Below are 18,335 nucleotides of genomic sequence, written 5' to 3'. Positions count from 1 at the left end.
CCCCCATACACCCCGATAACTGGGGTATTCCCCCCATACACCCTGATAACTGGGGTATTCACCCCCCATACACCCCGATAACTGGGGTATTCACCCCCCATACACCCCGATAACTGGGGTATTCACGCCTCCCCATACACCCCGATAACTGGGGTATTCACCCCCCATACACCTTGATAACTAGGGTATTCACGCCCCCCCATGCACCCCGATAACGGGGGTATTCACCCCCCCATACACCTCGATAACTGGTGTATTCCTACCCCATACATCCCGATAACTGGAGTATTCAACCACCCATACACCCCGATAACTGGGGTATTCCCCCCCCCATACACCCCGATAACTGGGGTATTCAACCCCCATTCACCCCAATAACTGGAGTATTCACCCCCCATACACCCCGATAACTGGGGTATTCACCCCCCCATACACCCCGATAACTGCGGTATTCACCCCCCCCCATACACCCCGATAACTGGGGTATTCCCCCCATTACACCCCGATAACTGGGGTATTCACCCCCCCAAACACCCCGATAACTGGAGTATTCACCCTTCATACACCCTGATAACTGGGGTATTCACCTCCCATACACCCCGATAACTGGGGTATTAACCCCATACACCCCGATAACTGGGGTATTAACCCCATACACCCCGATAACTGGGGTATTCACCCCCCCCATACACCCCGATAACTGGGGTATTCGCCCCCCTACACACCGATAACTGGGGTATTCGCCCCGCATACACCTCGATAACTGGGGTATTAACCCCATACACCCCGATAACTGGGGTATTCACCTCCCCCCCATACACCCCGATAACTGGGGTATTCACCCCCCATACACCCCGATAACTGGGGTATTCACCCCCCATACACCCCGATAACTGGGGTATTCACCCCCCCATACACCCCGATAACTGGAGTATCCCCCCCCATACACCCCGATAACTGGGGTATTCACCCCCCATACACCCCGATAACTGGGGTATTCACCCCCACCATACACCCCGATAACTGGGGTATTCACCCCCCATACACCCCGATAACTGGAGTATTCACCCCCCATACACCCCGATAACTGGGGTATTCACCCCCCCCCCCACATACACCCCGATAACTGGGGTATTCACCCCCCATACACCCCGATAATTGGGGTATTCGCCCCACATACGCCCCGATAACTGGGGTATTCGCCCCACATACACCCCGATAACTGGGGTATTCGCCCCACATACACCCCGATAACTGGTGTATTCAACCCCCCATACACCCCGATAACTGGGGTATTCGCCCCACATACGCCCCGATAACTGGGGTATTCGCCCCACATACACCCCGATAACTGGGGTATTCACACCCCCATACACCCTGATAACTGGGGTACTCGCCCCACATATACCCCGATAACTGGGGTATTCACCCCCCCCCCCCATACACCCCGATAACTGGGGTACTCGCCCCACATATACCCCGATAACTGGGGTATTCACCCCCCCATACACCCCGATAACTGGGGTATTCACCCCCCATACACCCCGATAACTGGGGTATTCGCACCACATACACCCCGATAACTGGTGTATTCAACCCCCCATACACCCCGATAACTGGGGTATTCGCACCACATACACCCCGATAACTGGGGTATTCACCCCATACACCCCGATAACTGGGGTATTCACCCCCATACACCCCGATAACTGGGGTATTCACCCCCCATACACCCCGATAACTGGGGTATTCACCCCCCACATACACCCCGATAACTGGGGTATTGCCCCCCATACACCCCGATAACTGGGGCATTCAGCCCCCATACACCCCGATAACTGGGGTATTCACCCCCCCACATAAAGCCCGATAATTGGGGTATTCACCCGCCATACATCCCGATAACTGGGGTATTCACCCCCCATACACCCCGATAACTGAGGTATTCACCCCGATAACTGGGGTATTCACCCCCCCCCATACACCCCGATAACTGGGGTAGTAACCCCCATACAGCCCGATAACTGGGGTATTCACCCCCCATATACCCCGATAACTGGGGTATTAACCCCATACACCCCGATAACTGGGGTATTCGCCCCACATATACCCCGATAACTGGGGTGTTCACCCACCCCCCATACACCCCGATAACTGGGGTATTCGCCCCCCTACACACCGATAACTGGGGTATTCACCCCCCCCCCCCATACACCCCGATAACTGGGATATTCACCCCCATACACCCCGATAACTGGAGTATTCACCCCCCATACACCCCGATAACTGGGGTATTCACCCCCATACACCCCGATAACTGGAGTATTCACCCCCCATACACCCCGATAACTGAGGTATTCACCCCCCATACACCTCGATACCTGGGGTATTCACCCCCCATACACCCCGATAACTGGGGTATTCACCCCCATACACCCCGATAACTGGGGTATTCACCCCCCATACACCCCGATAACGGGGGTATTCACCCCCCATACACCCCGATAACTGGGGTATTCACCCCCCATACACCCCGATAACCGGGGTATTCACCCCCCCCATACACCCCGATAACTGGGGTATTCACCCCCCCATACACCCCGATAATTGGGGTATTCACCCCACATACGCCCCGATAACTGGAGTATTCGCCCCACATACACCCCGATAACTGGTGTATTCAACCCCCATACACCCCGATAACTGGGATATTCACCCCCCCATACACCCCGATAATTGGGGTATTCGCCCCACATACACCCCGATAACTGGGGTATTCGCCCCACATACACCCCGATAACTGGGGTATTCACACCCCCCATACACCCCGATAACTGGGGTACTCGCCCCACATATACCCCGATAACTGGGGTATTCACCCCCCCATACACCCCGATAACTGGGGTACCAGCCCCACATATACCCCGATAACTGGGGTATTCACTCCCCCATACACCCCGATAACTGGGGTATTCACCCCCCATACACCCCGATAACTGGTGTATTCAACCCCCCATACACCCCGATAACTGGGGTATTCGCACCACATACACCCCGATAACTGGGGTATTCACCCCATACACCCCGATAACTGGGGTATTCACCCCCCATACACCCCGATAACTGGGGTATTCACCCCCCCCCCCCACATACACCCCGATAACTGGGGTATTGCCCCCCCATACACCCCGATAACTGGGGAATTCAGCCCCCATACACCCCGATAACTGGGGTATTCACCCCCCCACATAAAGCCCGATAATTGGGGTATTCACCCGCCATACACCCCGATAACTGGGGTATTCACCCCCATACACCCCGATAACTGAGGTATTCACCCCGATAACTGGGGTATTCACCCCCCCCCATACACCCCGATAACTGGGGTAGTAACCCCCATACAGCCCGATAACTGGGGTATTCACCCCCCATATACCCCGATAACTGGGGTATTAACCCCATACACCCCGATAACTGGGGTATTCGCCCCACATATACCCCGATAACTGGGGTGTTCACCCACCCCCCATACACCCCGATAACTGGGGTATTCACCCCCATACACACCGATAACTGGGGTATTCACCCCCCATACACCCCGATAACTGGGGTATTCGCCCACCTGCACACCGATAACTGGGGTATTCGCCCCCATACACCCCGATAACTGGGGTATTCACCCCAAATACACCCCGATAACTGGGGCATTCACCCCCCCATACACCCCGATAACTGGGGTATTCACCCCCATACACCCCGATAACTGGGGTATTCACCCCAAATACACCCCGGTAACTGGGGTATTCCCCCCATACACCCCAATAACTGGGGTATTCACCCTCCATACACCCCGATAACTGGGGTATTCACCCCCCATTCACCCCGATAACTGGGGTATTCACCCCCCATACACCCCGATAACTGGGGTATTCCCCCCCATAAACCCCGATAACTGGGGTATTCAACCCCCCAATGAACCCGATAACTGGGGTATTCCCCCCATACACCCCGATAACTGGGGTATTCACCCCCCATACACCCCGATAACTGGGGTATTAACCACCCCTACACCCCGATAACTGGGGTATTCGCCCCCATACACCCCGATAACTGGGGTATTCACCCCCCCCATACACCCCGATAACTGGGGAATTCACCCCCCATACACCCAGATAACTGGGGTATTCACCCTCCATACACCCCGATAACTGGGGTATTCACCCCCCCATACACCCCGATAACTGGGGTATACACCCCCATACACCCCGATAACTGGGGTATACACCCCGCATACACCCAGATAACTGAGGTATTCCCCCCACCCCCCATACACCCCGATAACTGGGGTATACACCCCCCTTACACCCCGATAACTGGGTTATTCCCCCCATACAGCCCGATAACTGGGGTATTCACCCCCCCATACACCCCGATAACTGGGGTATTCACCCCCCCCATACACCCCTATAACTGGGGTATTCACCCCCCCCATGCACCCCGATAACTGGGGTATTCACCCCCCATACACCCCGATAACTGGGGTATTCACCCCCATGCACCCCGATAACTGGGGTATTCGCCCCACATACACCCCGATAACTGGCATATTCGCCCCACATACACCCCGATAACTGGGGTATTCACAACCCCCACACACCCCGATAACTGGGGTATTAACCCCTATACAGCCCGATAACTGGGGTATTCACCCCCCCATACACCCCGATAACTGGGGTATTAACCCCATACACCCCGATAACTGGGGTATTCGCCCCCCATAACCACGATAATTGGGGTATTCACTCCCCATACACCCCGATAACTGGGGTATTCGCACCACATACACCCCGATAACTGGTGTATTCACCCCCCCATACACCCCGATAACTGGGGTATTCACCCCCCATACACCCCGATAACTGGGGTATTCACCCCCCCCCATATACCCCGATAACTGGGGTATTCACCCCCCATTCACCCCGATAACTGGGGTATTCACGCCCCATACACCCCGATAACTGGGGTATTCCCCCCCCATTACACACCGATAACTGGGGTAATCACACCCCCCCTACACCCCGATAACTGGGATATTGACCCCCCATACACCCCGATAACTGGGGTATTCAGCCCCCCCCATACACCCCGATAAATGGGGTATTCACCCACCCCCCATACACCCTGATAACTGGGGTATACACCCACCATACACCCCGATAACTGGGGTATTCACCCCCCATACACCCCGATAACTGGGGTATTCCCCCCATACACCCTGATAACTGGGGTATTCACCCCCCATACACCCCGATAACTGGTGTATTCACCCCCCCCCATACACCCCGATAACTGGAGTATTCACCCACCCATACACCCCGATAACTGTGGTATCCCCCCCCCATACACCCCAATAACTGTGGTATTCCCCCCCCCATACACCTTAATAACTGGGGTATTCACGCCCCATACACCCCGATAACTGGGGTATTCACTCATCATACACCCCGATAACTGGGGTATTCACCCCCCCATACACCCCGATAACTGGTGTATTCACCCCCCCATACACCCCGATAACTGGCGTATTCACCACCCATACAGCCCGATAATTGGGGTATTCACCCCCCATACACCCCGATAACTGGGGTATTCACCCCACATACACCCCGATAACTGGGGTATTCACCCCCCATACACCCCGATAACTGGGGTATTCACCCCCCATGCACCCCGATAACTGGGGTATTCACCCCCCCATACACCCCGATAACTGGGGTGTTCATCCCCCATGCACCCCGATAACTGGAGTATTCACCCCCCATACAGCCCGATAATTGGGGTATTCACCCCCCATACAACCCGATAATTGGGGTATTCGCCCCACATACACCCCGATAACTGGGGTATTCGCCCCACATACACCCCGATAACTGGGGTATTAACCCCTATACAGCCCGATAACTGGGGTATTCACCCCCCCATACACCCCGATAACTGGGGTATTAACCCCATACACCCCGATAACTGGGGTATTCGCCCCCCCATACACCCCGATAACTGGGGTATTCACTCCCCATACACCCCGATAACTGGGGTATTCACCCCCCATACACCCCGATAACTGGTGTATTCACCCCCCATACACCCCGATAACTGGCGTATTCACCACCCATACAGCCCGATAATTGGGGTATTCACCCCCCATACACCCCGATAACTGGGGTATTCACCCCACATACACCCCGATAACTGGGGTATTCACCCCCCATACACCCCGATAACTGGGGTATTCACCCCCCATGCACCCCGATAACTGGGGTATTCACCCCCCCATACACCCCGATAACTGGGGTGTTCATCCCCCACGCACCCCGATAACTGGGGTGTTCATCCCCCATGCACCCCGATAACTGGAGTATTCACCCCCCATACAGCCCGATAATTGGGGTATTCACCCCCCATACAACCCGATAATTGGGGTATTCGCCCCACATACACCCCGATAACTGGGGTATTCGCCCCACATACACCCCGATAACTGGGGTATTAACCCCTATACAGCCCGATAACTGGGGTATTCACCCCCCCATACACCCCGATAACTGGGGTATTAACCCCATACACCCCGATAACTGGGGTATTCGCCCCCATACACCCCGATAACTGGGGTATTCACCCCCCATACACCCCGATAACTGGGGATTTCACCCCCATACACCCAGATAACTAGGGTATTCAGCCCCCCCCATACACCCCGATAACTGGGGTATTCACCCACCCCCCATACACCCCGATAACTGGGGTATACACCCCCCATACACCCCGATAACTGGGGTATTCACCCCCCATACACCCCGATAACTGGGGTATTCCCCCCCATACACCCTGATAACTGGGGTATTCACCCCCCATACACCCCGATAACTGTGGTATTCACCCCCCCCATACACCCCGATAACTGGGGTATTCACCCCCCATACACCCCGATAACTGGGGTATTCACCCTGCTATACACCCCGATAACTGGGGTATTCACCCCCCATACACCCCGATAACTGGGGTATTCACCCCCCCCCATACACACCGATAACTGGGGAATTCATCCCCCATACACGCCGATAACTGGGGTATTCACCCCCCATTCACCCCGATAACTGGGGTATTCACCCCCAATACACCCCGATAACTGGGGTATTCGCACCACATACACCCCGATAACTGGGGTATTCACCACCCATACACCCTGATAACTGGGGTATTAACCCCCTTACACCCCGATAACTGGGGTATTCACCCCGCCCAAATACACCCCGATAACTGGGGTATTCGCCCCACATACACCCCGATAACTGGGGTATTCACCCCCCATACACCCCGATAACTGGGGTATTCACCCCCATACACCTCGATAACTGGGGTATTCACCCCCATACACCCCGATAACTGGGGTATTCACCCCCCCATACACCTTAAAACAGGGGTATTCACCCCCCCATACACCCCGATAACTGGGGTATTCACCCCCCATACACCCCGATAACTGGGGTATTCCCCCCCCATTCACCCCGAAAGCTGGGGTATTCACCTCCCATACACCCCGATAACTGGGATATTCCCCCCCCCATACACCCTGATAACTGGGGTATTCACCCCCCATACACCCCGATAACTGGGGTATTCACCGCCATACACCCCGATAACTGGGGTATTCACCCCCATACACCCCGATAACTGGGGTATTCACCCCCCATACACCCCGATAACTGGAGTATTCACCCCCCATACACCCCGATAACTGGGGTATTCACCCCCCATACACCCCGATAACTGGAGTATTCACCCCCATACACCCCGATAACTAGGGTATTCACCCCCTATACACCCCGATAACTGGGTTATTCACCCCACCATACACCCCGATAACTGGGGTATTCACCCCCCCATACATCCCGATAACTGGGGTATTGCCCCCCATACACCCCGATAACTGGGGTATTCACCCCACCATACACCCTGATAACTGGGGTATTCACCCCCCCATACACCCCGATAACTGGGGTATTCACCCCCCATACACCCCGATAACTGGGGTATTTACCCCCATACACCCCGATAACTGGGGTATTCACACCCTCCATACACCCCGATAACTGGGGTATTAACCCCCATACACCCCGATAACTGGGGTATTCACCCCCCATACACCCCGATAACTGGGGTATTCACCCCCCCATACACCCCGATAACTGGGGTATTCGCCCCCCATACACCCCGATAACTGGGGTATTCGCTCCACATACACCCCGATAACTGGGGTATTCACCCCCCATATACCCCGATAACTGGGGTATTAACCCCCCATACACTCCGATAACTGGGGTATTCACCCTCCCCATACACCCCGATAATTGTGGTATTCACTCCACATACACCCCGATAACTGGGGTATTCACCCCCCCCACACACCCCGATAACTGGGGTATTCACCCCCCCATACACCCCGATAACTGGGGTATTCACCCCCATACACCCTGATAACTGGGGTATTCCCCCCCCCCCATGCACCCCGATAACTGGGGCATTCACCCCCATACACCCCGATAACTGGGGTATTCACCCCACATACTCCCCGATAACTGGGGTATTCACCCCTCCCCCCATACACCCCGATAACTGGGGTATTCACCCCCCATGCACCCCGATAACTGGGGTATCCACCCTCCATGCACCCCGATAACTGGGGTATTCACCCCCCATGCACCCCGATAACTGGAGTATTCACCCCCCATACACCCCGATAACTGGGGGTATTCACCCCCCATACACCCCGATAACTGGGGTATTCACCCCCCATACACCCCGATAACTGGGGTATTCACCCCCATGCACCCCGATAACTGGGGTATTCACCCCCCATACACCCCGATAACTGGGGTATTCACCCCCATACACCCCGATAACTGGGGTATTCACCCCACATACACCCCGATAACTGGGGTATTCACCCCACATACACCCCGATAACTGGGGTATTCACCCCCATACACCCCGATAACTGGGGTATTCACCCCCCCCCATACACCCCGATAACTGGGGTATTCACCCCCATACACCCCGATAACTGGGGTATTCACCCCCCATACACCCCGATAACTGTGGTATTCCCCCCCATACACCCCGATAACTGGAGTATTCACCCCCATACACCCCGATAACTGGAGTATTCACCCCCCATACACCCCGATAACTGGAGTATTCACCCCCCATACACCCCGATAACTGGAGTATTCACCCCCCATACACCCCGATAACTGGGGTATTCATCCCCCATACACCCCGATAACACTTGCAGATGCTTCGTGCTGGTGCAGGAGGCCCTGATGTGCATTCGATGGACACCAGCCACTGAAGCTGTTCACTAGATCATCAGCAAGTGAAGCAGTAACGGAGGCAACACTTGCAGCCCACTGAGAGTCCGTCCCATGCTCCTTTGCCACACGCACATGTTCTGTGTGAATAACCCAAAGGCCCTTTCAGCTCCCCTATCTGCGATTTTTGCTCGTGTTTATCTTGGCGAGATTTTAATCGGGAACTCTGTTAGTGAAATCGCCAGGATTAATATGTAGCTAAATATTAATAAAACTCTAGGCTTACAGCAGGGAAAATGTAATCAAATATCTCACTGCTAGTTCTCCGTGTTTAATGAATAAAGGTTTCTGACTGTAAGCTAAGGGACTTCGACTTTGAAAACTCTGATCGAGAAATCCTGAGCATTGCAGCTTCATGATGGCTCAAAGACTGGTGCGGGAGAAATGGGTTTTGGTTCCTGGGGCACTGGCACCAGTACTGGGGTAAGGAGCTGTTCCGTTGGGACGGGCTCCACTTAGACCGTGCTGGGACTAGGGGCTTGGTGAATCGAATAACTAGGGCTGTAGAGAGGGCTTTAAACTAAATACTAGAGGGGGTGGGGGGTTCAGGTGAGCAGAAATTTAAAAAGTCAAAGAATAAGGAGAAGGCGATAGAGCAGGGTAGCACTGGGGGAAATGAAAACCAGAGCGTGACAGGAAGGGACAGAGTGTATGAACATAAACGTGAATCAGAAAGTGGGGTCAAAGCTGGAAAAAATGGTAAAAAAACAAATTTAAAAGCTCCTTATCTGAATGCACGTAGCATTCGTAACAAAATAGATGAGTTGGCGGCACAAATAGATACAAATGACTATGATCTGATGACCATTACAGAGACGTGGTTGCAAGGTGACCAGGGCTGGGAACTAAATATTCAGGGTATTTGACAATTCGGAAGGACAGACAAAAGGAAAAGGAGGTGGGGTAGCTGTGTTAATAAAGGATGGTCAATGCGTTAGTGAGAAACGATATTGGCTCAAGAGGATCAAGATGTTGGATCAGTTTGGGTGGAGATAAGGAATAATAAGGGGGAAAGATCGCTGGTGGGTGTAGTCTATAGGCCCCCTAACAGTAGCTACACTGTTGGACGGAGTATAAATCAAGAAATAATGGAGGTTGTAAAAAAGGAATGGCAATAATCATGGGCAATTTTAACCTTCACATTGATTGGACAAAGCAAATTGGCCAGGGTAGCCTTGAGGAAGAGTTTATAGAGTGTATCCAGGATAGTTTCCTTGAAACAATACATTGCAGAACCAACCAGAGAGCAGGCCATCTTAGAGCTGGTACTGTGTAATGAGACAGGATTAATAAATGATCTCCTAGTAAAGGATCCGCTAGGAATGAGTGACCATAACATGGTTGAATTTCAAATTCAGTTGGAGGGTGAGAAAGTTGGATCTCAAACCAGTGTCCTAAGCTTAAATAAAGGAGACTACAAAGGTATGAAGACAGAGTTGGCTAAAGTGGACTGGGAAAATAGATTGAGGTGTGGGACGGTTGATGAACAGTGGCAGACACTTAAGGAGATATTTCATAACTCGCAACAAAAATATATTCCAATGAGAGGGAAAGACTGTAAGAGAAGGGATAACCATCCATGGCAAACTAAGGAAATAAGGGATGGTATCAAATTGAAAACAAGTTATGCAATGTGGCCAAGACTAGTGGGAGGCCAGAGCATTGGGAAACTTAAAAACCAGCAAAGAACGACTTATAAAATAATAGAGGGAAAATAGATTATGCATTATAAAGACAGATAGTAAGAGTTTCTGCAGGTACATAAAAAGGAAAAGAGTGGCTAAAGTAAATGTTGGTCCCCTGGAGGATGAGATTGGGGAATTAATAATGGGGAACAGGGAAATGGCAGAGACGTGGAACAAATATTTTGTATCGGTCTTCATGGTAGAAGACACTAAAATCATCCCAATAGTGGATAATCAAAGGGCTATAGGGAGGGAGGAACTTAATACTAAATTATCACTAAAGAATAGTCGGTAAAATAATGGGACTAAAGGTGGACAAGTCCCCTGGACCTGATGGTTTGCATCCCAGGGTCTTAAGAGAAGTGGCTGCAGAGATAGTGGATGCATCAGTTGTAATTTACCAACATTCCCTGGATTCTGGGGAGGTCCCAGCGGATTGGTAAACCGCAAATGTAATGTCCCTATTTAAAAAAGGAGTCAGACGGAAAGCAGGAAACTACAGACCAGTTAGCCTAACATCTGTCGTTGGGGAAAATGCTGGAGTCCATTATTAAGGAAGCAGTCGCAGGATATTTGGAAAAGTATAATTCAATCAGGCAGAGCCAGCATGGTTTTATGAAAGGGAAATCATGTTTGACAAATTTGCTGGAGTTCTTTGAGGATGTAACGAGCAGGGTGGATAAGGGGGAACCAGTGGATGTGGTGTATTTGGATTTCCAGAAGGCATTCGATAAGGTGCCACATAAAAGGTTACTGCACAAGATAAAAGTTCACGGGGTTGGGGGTAATATATTAGCATGGATAGAGGATTGGCTAACTAACAGAAAACAGAGAGTCGGGATAAATGGGTTGTTTTCCGGTTGGCAAACAGTAACTAGTGGGGTGCTGCAGGGATCGGAGCTGGGGCCTCAACTATTTACAATCTATATTAATGACTTGGATGAAGGGACCGAGTGTAATGTAGCCAAGTTTGCTGATGATACAAAGATGGATGGGAAAGCAAATTGTGAGGAGGACACAAAAAATCTGCAAAGGGATATAGACAGGCTAAGTGAGTGGGCAAAAATTTGGCAGATGGAGTATAATGTGGGAAAATGTGAGGTTATCCACTTTGGCAGAAAAATAGAAAAGCAAATTATAATTTAAATGGAGAAAAATTGCAAAGTGCTGCAGTACAGAGGGACCTGGGGGTCCTTGTGCATGAAACACAAAAAGTTAGTATGCAGGTACAGCAAGTGATCAGGAAGGCAAATGGAATGTTGGCCTTTATTGCAAGGAGTTAGAGTATAAAAGCAGAGAAGTCCTGCTACAACTGTACAGAGTATTGGTGAGGCCACACCTGGAGTACTGCGTACAGTTTTGGTCACCGAATTTAAGGAAGAATATACTTGCATTGGAGGCTGTTCAGAGAAGGTTCACTAGGTTGATTCCAGAGATGAGGGGGTTGACTTATGAAGATAGGGTGAGTAGGTTGGGCCTCTGCTCATTGGAATTCAGAAGAATGAGAGGTGATCTTATTGAAACATAGAAGATAATGAGGGGGCTCGACAAGGTGGATGCAGAGAGGATATTTCCATTCGTAGGGAAAAATAAAACTAGGGGACATAGTCTTAGATTAAGGGGCAGCCCATTTAAGATGAGGAAGAATTTCTTCTCAGAGGGTTTTAAATCTGTGGAATTCTCTGCCACAGAGAGCTGTGGAGACTGGGTCATTGAATATGTTTAAGGTGGAGATAGACAGATTTTTGAGCGCTAAGGGAGTAAAGGGTTATGGGGAGTGGGCAGGGAAGTGGAGCTGAGTCCATGATCGGATCAGCTAGGATCTTATTAAATGGCGGGGCAGGCTCGAGGGGCCAAATGGCCGACTCCTGCTCCTATTTCTGATGTTGTTATGAAGAGTGGCTCGGGAGGACCCAGGATAGGAGCAAGGTTCAATATTGAGAAAACCTGAACAGGGTGCTTCCAACTGTAGATCATGGTGACTTTAGGGATAAATTCTGACGGAATACAAAGCAATCATTGGACCGTTGTCAGAATCAGGCAGAGATAGATTATCAGCCATTAAATGGCGGAGCAGGCTCGATGGGCCGAATGGCCTCCTGCTCCTCATCTTTACGTTCACTGCGCCCAATTAGTGTATCGGCAGCACCTGGCTCAATGCTTCTGTCGGAAGGTTCCTCACTGGACAAAGCAGGGTGCTTATTGGGTGGGGTGCTGGGTGCTTGGCCCAAGGGAGGTGATACACACCAGCCAGGCCAGGTCACAGTATAACCCTTGCCATGTGGCTCGGGTATCAATCCTGGAGCTGGGCACAAGGCAGTGGGTGAAGATTTGGTGCTCATGGTGATGGCTCTATTCACCCCGAGCCACCAGATCAGGCCTATTGTACACACACCCTGCACAAACCCTGCTCCTGCAGGATTCCGGGGATGAAGGGGTTAACTTATGAGGAAAGGTTGAGTAGGTTGGGCCTCTACTCATTGGAATTCAGAAGAATGAGAGGTGATCTTATCGAAACGTATAAGATTATGAGGGGGCTTGACAAGGTGGATGCAGAGAGGATGTTCCCACTGATGGGGGAGACTAGAACTAGGGGGCATGGTCTTAGAATAAGGGGCCACCCATTTAAAACCGAGATGAGGAGGAATTTCTTCTCTCAGAGGGTTGTAAATCTTTGTGGAATTCGCTGCCTCAGAGAGCTGTGGAGGCTGGGTCATTGAATATATTTAAGACAGAAATAGACAGCTTCTTAACCGACAACGGAATAAAGGGTTGTGGGCAGCGGGCGGGGAAGTGGAGCTGAGTCCATGATCAGATCAGCCATAATCGTATTAAATGGCGGAGCGGGCTCGAGGGGCCGAATGGCCTACTCCTGCTCCTATTTCTTATGTCCTTATGTAGAATGAATACAAGGTGAACAAACCTGATCCTGGGATATCCCTGGTCACTTGCATCCAATCTCGAAACAGAATCAGATCTTGGCCGTGACCGTTTCTAAGCTCATTAATTTAGGAGTTTGCTTATTACATTTTCAGCTGATTGAAATTTTCATTCCTCGGTAGCAATGAGACGGAGTTAGTGTAAGGAGTGAATTAGTATCTGAACAGACATATTGGGGGCAGCCAATGCATGGAGGGTCAGTCAGTTATCCCAAACCCACAGGGTGTGTGATGGGAACAGAGAGAAACAGTGCATTTATCTCAATCAGCCAATGTCACATTGCTCTTTCCTACAACATTAGTCCTGGTGCTGGATTCGGCATAAACCCAAAACCCTGGCTTGAAAACCGAGCTCCTTCTAGTAACATTTTTCACACTTTTTTGTGATTATTCTGTCCAATCAGCACAAAGCAATCCAGAAATAGCTGTTAACACAAACATCAATCATTGATTGTGAATTCCACACGTTTCCCAAACTCAAACCACGTCAGGTTAAGCAGCGGCGTATTGATACGGTAAACAGTGACCTCACCACAATGAGGGAGGCTCGAGTTGGGCAATAGTTTTACAGTTACTCTGTAGTTTACCCCAGATAGCAAAGCAGGAAATCCTTCAACCCACTGGCCATGCAATCTCACCTGCCGATGTTGTCGCTGGCATGTTGAATATTTCAGTCCCTGGCTGCCCAATGTCTGCAAGGAAAAACGCTAGATTAAAATTGAATAAAAATATTCCCATTGTCTCCTGAAAAAAATTACAGAAAACACTCGGTCTATGATTTAACAGCTCGGCACAGGTACACACACTTACATCAGGTACACAAGTAAATCGGGTATCCACAGCACCTGTCCCAGTGTAAACTGTCGTCAACAAGCTCACATCCAGCGAGCAGCTCACACCCAGAGAGCTCACACCCAGAGAGCAGTTCACACCCAGAGAGCTCACACCCAGAGAGCAGTTCACACCCAGAGCGCTCACACTCAGAGAGCAGTTCACACCCAGAGAGCAGTTCACACGCAGAGAGCAGTTCACACCCAGAGAGCTCACACCCAGAGAGCAGTTCACATCCAGAGAGCAGTTCACACCCAGAGAGCTCACACCCAGAGAGCAGTTCACACCCAGAGAGCTCACACCCAGAGAGCAGTTCACACCCAGAGAGCTCACACCCAGAGCGCTCACACCCAACGAGCTCACACCCAGAGAGCTCACACCCAGAGAGCAGTTCACACCCAGAGAGCTCACACCCAGAGCGCTCACACCCAGAGAGCTCACACCCAGAGCGCTCACACCCAGAGAGCTGCTCACACCCAGAGAGCTGCTCACACCCAGAGAGCAGTTCACACCCAGAGAACTCACACCCAGAGAGCAGTTCACACCCAGAGAGCTCACAACCAGAGAGCTCACACCCAGAGAGCTGCTCACACCCAGAGAGCTCACACCCAGAGAGCTCACACCCAGAGAGCTCACACCCAGGGAGCTCACACCCAGAGAGCTGCTCACACCCAGAGAGCTGCTCACACCCAGAGAGCTGCTCACACCCAGAGAGCTGCTCACACCCAGAGAGCTGCTCACACCCAGAGAGCTCACACCCAGCGAGCTCACACCCAGAGAGCAGCTCACACCCAGCGAGCTCACACCCAGAGAGCAGCTCACACCCAGAGAGCTCACACCCAGCGACCTCACACCCAGAGAGCAGCTCACACCCAGAGAGCTCACACCCAGAGAGCTCACACCCAGAGAGCAGCTCACACCCAGAGAACAGCTCACACCCAGAGAGCTCACACCCAGAGAGCAGCTCACACCCAGAGAGCAGCTCACACCCAGAGAGCAGCTCACACCCAGAGAGCAGCTCACACCCAGAGAGCAGCTCACACCCAGAGAGCTCACACCCAGAGAGCTCACACCCAGAGAGCTCACACCCAGAGAGCAGCTCACACCCAGAGAGCTCACACCCAGAGAGCAGCTCACACCCAGAGAGCAGCTCACACCCAGAGAGCAGCTCACACGCAGTGAGTGTGGTTGATGGACTGGAATCTCGAAGCGATATTGTCTAAGTTCTCCATGGCCTGGATCCTGTCCTGTTACCACGATCCCCCCCTGGGGGAGGCCAAGCGTGGAGTGAGATCGTTTCCTCCCCAGCACCCCCATCAGTAATGGATGTGTCGAGCAGGCAGAACGCGGGGTCTCGGGAGAGTCCACGAATGCCTGGTTAGACTAACAACTGATGGAGGAGACTTACTGTAATCTGAGTCGCTCCCACTGACTGCATTCAGCTTCTTGATGATTTCCTGCTTCTTGGATTTGACCATGGGTGAGGTGCTCTCAGTCAGCTTGCTGAAGAAGGCTGGAGGCTGAGTTCCACTCCCCGGAGATCGCGATTCCATCCTGCCAACACATCACTCAGTTATTGTCCCATCGCCCACCTTCACCGGCCCCTCCAATCCAATCAGTGCGGGACGTTAAACGGCCAATCGGTGTGGGAGGTGAAACGGCCAATAGGTGTGGGACGTTAAACGACCAATCGGTGCGGGTGGTGAAACGGCCAATCGGTGCGGAACGTTAAACGGCCAATCGGCGCGGGTGGTGAAACGGCCAATCGGCGCGGGTGGTGAAACGGCCAATCGGCGCGGGTGGTGAAACTGCCAATCGGCGCGGGACGTTAAACGGCCAATCGGCGCGGGAGGTGAAACGGCCAATTGGCGCGGGTGGTGAAACGGCCAATCGGCGCGGGTGGTGAAACGGCCAATCGGCGCGGGAGGTGAAACGGCCAATCGGCGCGGGAGGTGAAACGGCCAATCGGCGCGGGTGGTGAAACGGCCAATCGGCGCGGGAGGTGAAACGGCCAATCGCGCGGTGCCTCCAGAACATGCCCAGATGTTGTGGGAGAGTTTGACGCTGTACGAAGTACAGATTGCCCCGGCCCTCACCCAGGGTGGGCAGTGAGGTGGCGGCAAGGCTCAGGGTGATTGGAGAGCGGAGCCTCATCGGCAGCCGCCCAGTGATGCTGCATTCCTCTCTCACCTCCTGATGGGGCGCAACAGGATCTCGGCCCGATTTACAGCAACCCCCCCACATTATCGACCATCACACAATCGGCACAGCTCCTCCCTCAGCTAATCTGCCTTTCTCTCCCTCCCATTGGGGGTGTTGTGCCTGAGGGGGTGTCCGGACACAGTCCGGAAGTTGGGGCCGACCCATTCCTCCCCTTTCCCTTCCCCCACCCCCCCTACCCCGATTCCTGCGGGTATCTGGGACCTGCCCATTGCCGGGGGTGTCTGGGCCAAGTGTGAGCTGCCCAGTGTGGGTCTGAGCCGGGAGCTGGGGCGAGTGGGGTCATAGAAACATAGAAACATAGAAAATAGGTACAGGAGTAGGCAATTCGGCCCTTCTAGCCTGCACCGCCATTCAATGAATTCATGGCTGAACATGCAACTTCAGTACCCCATTCCTGCTTTCTCGCCATACCCCTTGGTCCCCCTAGTAGTAAGGACTTCATCGAACTCCCTTTTGAATATATTTAGTGAATTGGCCTCAACAACTTTCTGTGGTAGAGAATTCCACAGGTTCACCACTCTCTGGGTGAAGAAGTTTCTCCTCATCTCGGTCCTTAGACTGTGACCCCGGTTCTGGACTTCCCCAACATTGGGAACATTCTTCCTGCATCTAACCTGTCTAAACTCATCAGAATTTTAAACGTTTCTATGAGGTCCCCTCTCATTCTTCTGAACTCCAGTGAATACAAGCCCAGTTGATCCAGTCTTTCTTGATATGTCAGTCCTGCCATCCCGGGAATCAGTCTGGTGAACCTTCGCTGCACTCCCTCAATAGCAAGAATGTCCTTCCTCAGGTTAGGAGACCAAAACTGTACACAATACTCCAGGTGTGGCCTCACCAAGGCCCTGTACAACTGTAGCAACATCTCCCTGCCCCTGTACTCAAATCCCCTCGCTATGGAGGCCAACATGCCATTTGCTTTCTTCACTGCCTGCTGTACCTGCATGCCAACCTTCAATGACTGATGTACCATGACACCCAGGTCTCGTTGCACCTCCCCTTTTCCTAATCTGTCACCATTCAGATAATAGTCTGTCTCTCTGTTTTTACCACCAAAGTGGATAACCTCACATTTATCCACATTATACTTCATCTGCCATGCATTTGCCCACTCACCTAACCTATCCAAGTCGCTCTGCAGCCTCATAACATCCTCCTCGCAGCTCACACTGCCACCCAACTTAGTGTCATCCGCAAATTTGGAGATACTACATTTAATCCCCTTGTCT

The 18,335-nt window shown here is 52.1% G+C and overlaps 1 protein-coding gene across 1 annotated transcript in view; it reads right to left on the bottom strand.

Moving 5' to 3' along the window:
• Positions 1-18,335, bottom strand: part of LOC139269269 (nuclear receptor corepressor 2-like) — a 103,223-nt gene that overhangs the window by 8,423 nt on the left and 76,465 nt on the right. Inside the window, exons 21-22 of the mRNA XM_070888356.1 lie at positions 16,292-16,437; positions 14,691-14,744 (exon numbers count right to left, since the gene is read on the bottom strand). Coding sequence (XP_070744457.1) covers positions 14,691-14,744; positions 16,292-16,437 — 200 coding nt within the window. The remainder of the gene's footprint in view (positions 1-14,690; positions 14,745-16,291; positions 16,438-18,335) is intronic.

Source organism: Pristiophorus japonicus, chromosome 8 (assembly GCF_044704955.1).
Source record: "Pristiophorus japonicus isolate sPriJap1 chromosome 8, sPriJap1.hap1, whole genome shotgun sequence".
Lineage (NCBI taxonomy): Eukaryota > Metazoa > Chordata > Chondrichthyes > Pristiophoridae > Pristiophorus > Pristiophorus japonicus.
This window is presented reverse-complemented; position numbering and strand designations above follow the sequence as displayed.